The 8,346-nt window shown below is 42.3% G+C and overlaps 1 protein-coding gene across 1 annotated transcript; it reads left to right on the plus strand.

Moving 5' to 3' along the window:
• Positions 1 to 631: 631 nt before the first annotated feature.
• On the plus strand, positions 632 to 7,466 carry LOC149980113 (uncharacterized). The gene is made up of 6 exons (XM_090187244.1): positions 632 to 707; positions 1,620 to 1,683; positions 1,771 to 5,861; positions 5,959 to 6,023; positions 6,315 to 6,460; positions 6,570 to 7,466. The coding sequence occupies exons 2-6, from the start codon at positions 1,644 to 1,646 to the stop codon at positions 6,776 to 6,778; spliced, it is 4,551 nt and encodes a 1,516-aa protein (XP_090043370.1). The 5' UTR covers positions 632 to 707; positions 1,620 to 1,643; the 3' UTR covers positions 6,779 to 7,466.
• The last annotated feature ends 880 nt before the right edge of the window (positions 7,467 to 8,346 follow it).

Genomic DNA, 8,346 nt, shown 5'->3' on the forward strand with positions numbered 1-8,346 from the left:
CATTATCATTGGCATAATAATAGCCTTTATTTACTTTATCAAAGACGTGGTTTGGAGATGTGCACATCCTGGGTGTCATCAATGGTTGTCTTCATACGTATGCGGAAACATATGGGTGTGGTGTCATTGGAAAAATAACCTTGTATATTTGTGGTTTTGGCATTTCCTTAGGAAAATTAGCTTGATGAAAACAAAATAAATGTATGACAATGATTATGTAATAGATGAATTTACATTATGTATTGCAATCAAATACAATTGATACATTAAATGGGTCCAGGGTTGTAATCATTACAATGGCGTTTCTATTGAGCAAGTTCAGCAAACAGGGAGGTACCTATCTGAATCTGTACAATAGAAACAATAGTTGTAGTTGTAAAACAGAACATTTTGCAACTGTTTGTACAAATGATTGCACCCCTGGTATGTGTGTCTCCATGTATTGCTAGATTAGGAACTCAGTCATAACGTGGGGGAGGCCTCATTCATTCTTCTTCAAAAGATGATTACGATACAATTCAGCACACCTTTTTCTACAAGGTGACGTAAGCACACATTTTCCTTTACAACTCATTCATCATAATGATGTCATGAAGGTTGTGCTTTAAACTATAAAGGCTGTAGCAATGCAGGAGCTTAGTATGGTTTGGAGGTGCACAGTTACTGAACACTGAGGATTTCAGCTACATCACAATTAAAACAAATTGGTAGGTGTGGTTTTTGAAATATTGTGTTACATATATTTTTTATTATGATTAGACTTCTGTGTATTTTTAAAAGTGAACTTTTGGAAGAAACATTTGTGTATGTTAACTGACAAGGCTATAACTCGTAAAACTTCCTCTATACCGCTGTTCCTTGTCCTTGTTCAGCCATGGATTTTATCACCTCAAATCATCTCTAGTTAAATTCTTATTCCAGGTACCAAGGGTCTGATCAGAATATCTGACCCCTTGGTCCAGGAATCATCTTCTTTAACCTAGAGTGCTTTGTCCTGATAGAGGAATTCAAGGCTATAGTTTCAGACTTGCTGCAGGAGGTGTGCAAATGTTTCAATTCTTAATGACTACATGTGTTTTATGATTGATGGTGGGTAATTACAGTCATTCATATTCATGTTTTTGGCCTGCTGTGTATGTGTTATGGTAAATGTGTAAAAACACTAAATCGAAGGATTACATTCTCATTTGAAAATCTACAGATTTAGTGGTAAATCTATACATTTACGGATTATACAATAACACATGCACTGTAGCGTATCTATGTGTTTTTATTCAGCTGACCTCTTAGCCAGGTCTAAATAAAAAAAATATGCCTTCTGACCTTCACAGGACTTCCTGGATAAATAAATGATGGTTAAAATAATAAATAAAAGTAAAAAATACAAATGTGAATATAAAATATTACATATCAAGACAAAGAAGTTGTGGATCACTTGATTAATAACATCACAAACAAGACTTACTGTACAAAAACAGACAAAATTACTGCATTTACCATTAGTGATCTCTTTCCACAATATTCAAGTTTATATTACATTGGTCAAAGTCATTCTGTTGATAAATATTTGTCTTTTACCTTCAAATTAATCATGTGTGCCCATTTCTCTGTGACCACAGACTAAAAAGAAAACAGTTTCAAAGATGAACAGAAAAATTATCATAGTCCTTCTTCTGATTATAGGTAAGTTCATTCTCTAGTCTTTAAATTGTAGATCATTATGAAATTCTAAAAGATATTCTAAAATCTATGCTTTTTTATTTGCAACAGCATCAGGGAATGCCCAAAGCCCAACAACAAATGCCCCCACAACCACAGCTGCCACCACGAGCACCACAGCTGGCATGACGACTACCACAATTCCGGTCACAACAACCACAGCTGCTTCGACTACAACAACAGCAGCAACCACCACAATCACAGGAGCTGCCATCACAACCCCTACTGCTCCTACTACATCCATATCTCCTGTCATGACAACCACAGATGCTCCAACTACAACCACAAATGGAGTCACAACATCCACAGTTTCTCCCACAACAATCACAGCTGCTGCCACAACAACCACAGATGCTCCAACTACAACAACAAATGGAGTCACAACCACAGTTTCTCCCACAACAACCACAGGTGCTGCTACGGTCACCACAGCAGGCATCACAACTACCACAGATTCTCATTCAACAACCACAGCTGCTCCAACTACAACCACAGCTACTGCTGCAACACCAACCACAGCTGCTGCCACGACAACCACAGATGCTCCAATTACAACAACAAATGGAGTCACAACAACCACAGTTTTTCCCACAACAACCACAGCTGCTTTCACAACAACCACAGGTGCTGCAACCACAACCACAGCTGCCCCCACGACCACCACAGCTGGCATGACGACTACCACAATTCCGGTGACAACAACCACTGCTGCTTCGACTACAACAACAGCAGCAACCACCACAATCACAGGAGCTGCCATCACAACCCCTACTGCTCCTACTACATCCATATCTCCTGTCATGACAACCACAGATGCTCCAACTACAACCACAAATGGAGTCACAACATCCACAGTTTCTCCCACAACAATCACAGCTGCTGCCACAACAACCACAGATGCTCCAACTACAACAACAAATGGAGTCACAACCACAGTTTCTCCCACAACAACCACAGGTGCTGCTACGGTCACCACAGCAGGCATCACAACTACCACAGATTCTCATTCAACAACCACAGCTGCTCCAACTACAACCACAGCTACTGCGGCAACACCAACCACAGCTGCTGCCACGACAACCACAGATGCTCCAATTACAACAACAAATGGAGTCACAACAACCACAGTTTTTCCCACAACAACCACAGCTGCTTTCGCAACAACCACAGGTGCTGCAACCACAACCACAGCTGCCCCAACGACCACCACAGCTGGCATGACGACTACCACAATTCCGGTCACAACAACCACAGCTGCTTCGACTACAACAACAGCAGCAACCACCACAATCACAGGAGCTGCCACCACAACCCCTACTGCTCCTACTACATCCATATCTCCTGTCATGACAACCACAGATGCTCCAACTACAACCACAAATGGAGTCACAACATCCACAGTTTCTCCCACAACAATCACAGCTGCTGCCACAACAACCACAGATGCTCCAACTACAACAACAAATGGAGTCACAACAACCACAGTTTTTCCCACAACAACCACAGCTGCTTTCACAACAACCACAGGTGCTGCAACCACAACCACAGCTGCCCCCACGACCACCACAGCTGGCATGACAACTTCCACAATTCCGGTCACAACAACCACAGCTTCTTCGACTTCAACAACAGCAGCAACCACCACAATCACAGGAGCTGCCACCACAACCACTACTGCTCCTACTACATCAATAGCTCCTGTCATGACAACCACAGATGCTCCAACTACAACCACAAATGGAGTCACAACATCCACAGTTTCTCCCACAACAACCACAGCTGCTGCCACAACAACCACAGGTGCTTCCACCACAACCACAGGTGCCGCCACGGTCACCACAGCAGGCATCACAGCTACCACAGTTGCTCATTCAACATCCACAGCTGCTCCAACTACAACCTCAACTACGTCAATGATGACCACCACAGCTCCTGCCATGACAACGACACCTGCAACTGCTGCAGCAGCCACCTTAAACACAGTTGCTGTCATGACAACCACAGATAATCCAACTACAACCACAAATGGAGTCACAACATCCACAGTTTCTCCCACAACAACCACAGTTTCTCCCACAACAACCACAGGTGCTGCCACCACAACCACAGGTGCTGCTACGGTCACCACAGCAGGCTTCACAACTACCATAGTTGCTCAATCAACAACCACAGCTGCTCCAACTACAACCTCAACTACGTCCATGGTGACCACCACAGTTCCTGCCATGACAACGACACCTGCAACGGCTGCCGCTGCAACCACAACCACAGTTGCTGCAACAATGACCACAGGTGCTCCAACTACAACAACAGCTACTGCTGCAACCACAACCACAGCTGCCACCACGGCCACCACAGCTGGCATGACAACTACCACAATTCCGGTCACAACAACCACAGCTGCTTCGACTGCAACAACTGCAGCAACCACCACAATCACAGGAGCTGCCACCACAACCACTACTGCTCCTACTACAACCACAGCTCATGTCACGACAACCACAGATGCTCCAACTACAACCACAAATGGAGTCACAACATCCACAGTTTCTCCCACAACAACCACAGCTGCTGCCACAGCAACCACAGATGCTCCAACTACAACAACAAATGGAGTCACAACAACCACAGTTTCTCCCACAACAACCACAGGTGCTGCCACCACAACCACAGGTGCCACCGCCACAACCACAGGTTCCGCCACCACAACCACAGGTACCGCCACGGTCACCACAGCAGGCATCACAACTACCACAGTTGCTCATTCAACAACCACAGCTACTCCATTTACAACCTCAACTACGTCCACAGATGCTCCAACTACAAACACTGTTGGCGTTGCAAAAACCACAGCTTCACCAACTACAACTACAGCTACTTCCTCTACAACCACAGCTGCAGCCACTTCAACCACAACAGCTGCTCCCACAACTACAGCTGCCACCACAACAACCACAGATTCTCTAACTACAAACACAGCTACTGCCACATCAACAACTTATCCAACTACAACCACAGTAGCTTCCTCTGCAACCACACCTTCTGCCACAACAACTATACCTGCTGCCACTATTACCACAGCTGTTCAAACTGCAACCAACGCAGCAGCCAACACAACCACAGCAGCTGCCACAACAACCATAGTTGCTGCCACGACAACCACAGCATCTCCAACTACAATCACAGCTGACAAAACAACAACCACATCTTCTGCCCCAACAACTACTACAGCTGCTTCCTCTACAACCACAGCTGCCTCCTCTACAACCACAGCTGCTTCCTCCACAACCACAGCTGCTTCTTCTTCAACCACAGCCGCTTCCTCTACAACCACAGCTGCTTCCTCTACAACCACAGCTGCTTCCTCTACAACCACAGCTGCTTCCTCTACAACCACAACTGCTTCCTCTACAACCACAGCTGCTTCCTCTACAACCACAGTTGTTTCCTCTACAACCACAGTTGCTGCCGCAACAACTATACCTGCTCCCACAACAACCACAGCAGATGCCACCACAACCACAGCTGCTCCATCTACATCCGGAAATGCCCTCACAACAACCACAGATGCTCCAACCACAACAGACACAAACACAACCACAGCTGCTGCCACGGCAACAACTGCTTCTCCAACTAGAACCACAGCTGCTTCCACTACAACCACAGCTGCTTCCACTACAGCCATAGGTGCTGCAACGACAACCACAGCAGCTGCCCCTACAACAACAGCTGCTCCAACTACAACCACAAATGCCCCCACCACATCCACAGCTGGCAACAGGACTACCACAGTTGCTACTACAACAGGCACTGCTGCGTCTACAACAGCCAGAGCTACTACAGCAATAGCTGCCACTACCACCACTGCTGCTGGAACGAATACCACAACTGCTTCGACTACAGCCACAACTTCTGCGACGACAACCACAGCTGCTGCCACAAACACCACTGTACCAACGACAACCAAAATTGTTCCCACAACCACCACAGCCACCGCTACCACAACTACGTCAACAGCGGCACCGACAGCGAATGAGGGGTCAATGGGATTAGGATTCAGAATGATCCGTGCATTCCAAAGTGACTATACTGATTCTTCCACAACAGCATATCAGGAACTGGCAGAAAATGTTACCACAGAGGTAATCAGCTAATCTTTTAACAACATTGTGTCACTAACATTGTGTCACTGACTTCACTGTTGAAATTATTGATGCTAATTTGTTTCTTTTTTTACAGGTGAATCATGGTTACAAAATAATTTACCCTTTAACATACGTAAGGTGTAGGATTATTCAGTTCACGTAAGTAACAATAATTGTTTTCTGTAAGTCTGTGAATCTCTCCATTCAAATAGAATTATCTTGAAATAACAGTGATATAAGTTTGAATAATATATTAAGAAAACAAATACAAATAATTACCATACATTGTCTTGTTTTCTTAATACTTTCTTGGAAACAATGGTTTTAGTCCGTCATTGGAAATAAGAATTTGTTCTTAACTGACTTGCCTAGTTGAATAAAGGTAAAAAAAAAAAAAAAGATCTGACCTCGAAATGAAAACTAAATCTTTCTATATTTCATTGTTTACAGGAGAGGGTCAATTATTGTCAACATGACCCTTATTTTCAAAAACCAGACAGTGGTTCCCAATGTAACGAGTGTGGAGCAGGGATTGAATGACTCTCTGTCTCACGGGAACACCTTCCTCGACATTGACACAACCTCCATTACTGCAAGTAAGTCAAGCCATCACTGCTGACCTTGTCATTGTCGTCACTCTCAACATTGACTCATGGCACTCTATATTGGGTAAATTTTTATGAGATAACTTCTGTGGTGTTACAGGAACTACAACTTCTGCAGCCACCACATTTGCCGCAACTACCACAGCCACCCCCACAACAACAACAACAGCTGGTCCTACACCAAACATAGCTGCTTCAACAACATCTGTTGTTGAATCAACAATAAACAATGCTGCCGCCTCCAGTGGAATAACCTACAAGACAAGTCTACTCATCTGTCTTGTTATGTTGTCACAACTGCTTGACTAATACTGATATAACTGATCACCACTATAACAGGGAAACTTACCAACAATGTAATCAGATTTATTATTAGAACTGTATACAATCTATTGAACAGCTTGAGGATAATGTAAAAAAAAAAGATAACTGTTCTACCAATTATCAACAGGATTTTAAGAATCTTGATAGTTATTCCTTCTACTTACTGCACTAATACTTATTGTAACTGAATGGTGTATTTATACTGTTTTGTAATTCACTATTACTCATACTTTGAATGAAGAAAATGCTGGTTTCGTTTTCTGTACCGGATTAATGAAGAAATTAAATGAAATGCAATCCATTACCTGAAAAGACATTCACTTCCCTTAAGTTACATTTCAATAATTATTATTGTGTGCCAACTGCAAATGTTATGTCTTGTTCACATACAACATAAACACCACTTTATTTCTATGATAGGAATGAGATATGAATATCAGAAGATCGATTTCAAGCCGAACAGGACATTTGTTTACAATGGCAACAACAACAAAAAGACACTGGCTATGATAAGTTTGGACAGTAATCGCAGAAAGGGCATTTCTAAATTCATGAATATCTGAAGGTATATTTCATAGGTCGAAATTCATTAAAATATTAGACTGGCTGTAATATGTTACTGGGTGTTTGTGAAGTGAAATATGTTGTCAACACACTTTAAAAATGGGATAAACGAGATTAGTCCTTTCAGATATAATTTTTTGTTCCGCTTATATATTTCATTGTTCATCTCCTATAGTCTTGAGGGAGGGCTTTGAACACACCTCAACCATTTTTTTGTCACCCTGATTTCGCCAATTGTGTATCTATGTATTTCTCTGCTGGAGTTGAAGTATTAGAGAGAGGCCTTACAGACATTATAAAACCAGTGTATCTCTCATGTACACAAAACTGTGTCACGTATCACATCAAGGCAGAAAGATTAACATATTTTGGTGGCAAATAAAGGCCTAAGCACAAAAAAGGTTCATGCTATGCTAACTGAATGGTGATCTGAGAGTATGTTGTTAATTTATAGGTAATTTAACTTCAGGCTCTTTGTAGAAGGTATCAACCTCAGAAAAATAACCATGAAGGGACTTTCAACCTCAACCCATCCATTAAAAATACCATGCCTAAATATAATTATTTGCAGACTTGATTGAATTGATACAGGACTTGGTAAATATTCTTCATTCATTAGTAAGAGGGAACTACAGCACACAAGGCAATGTTTAATAGATTGTTTTATTTTTTTCTACATTACAGAATGAATCTTACCTCCAAATATTCTCTTGCTGGTTCCTAGTTTCTCATTGTGGTGACAACAGATTGTCTCCCATATCCTGAAAAAGATGGAGTGTGAACATATATACACCAAGTATACCAAACATTAGGAACAGCTTACTAATATTGAGTCGTTTTGCCCATGGCACACAAACAATCCATGTCTCAATTGTCTCAAGTCTTAATCATGCTTATTTAACTTGTCTCCTCTCCTTCATCTACACTGATTGAAGTGGATTTATCAAGTAACATCAATAAGGGATCATAGCTTTCACCTGGTCAGTCTA

The sequence above is a fragment of the Oncorhynchus mykiss genome, chromosome 10 (genome assembly GCF_057628025.1).
Source record: "Oncorhynchus mykiss isolate SJ-2025 chromosome 10, ASM5762802v1, whole genome shotgun sequence".
NCBI lineage: Eukaryota > Metazoa > Chordata > Actinopteri > Salmoniformes > Salmonidae > Oncorhynchus > Oncorhynchus mykiss.

Coding starts and splice junctions, on each gene's coding strand:
- LOC149980113 (XM_090187244.1), top strand. CDS start 1,644: ATGAACAGAAAAATTATCATAGTCCTTCTTCTGATTATAG. Junction 1,684..1,770: donor AGTCCTTCTTCTGATTATAG/GTAAGTTCATTC, acceptor TATTTGCAACAG/CATCAGGGAATGCCCAAAGC. Junction 6,024..6,314: donor TGTAGGATTATTCAGTTCAC/GTAAGTAACAAT, acceptor CATTGTTTACAG/GAGAGGGTCAATTATTGTCA.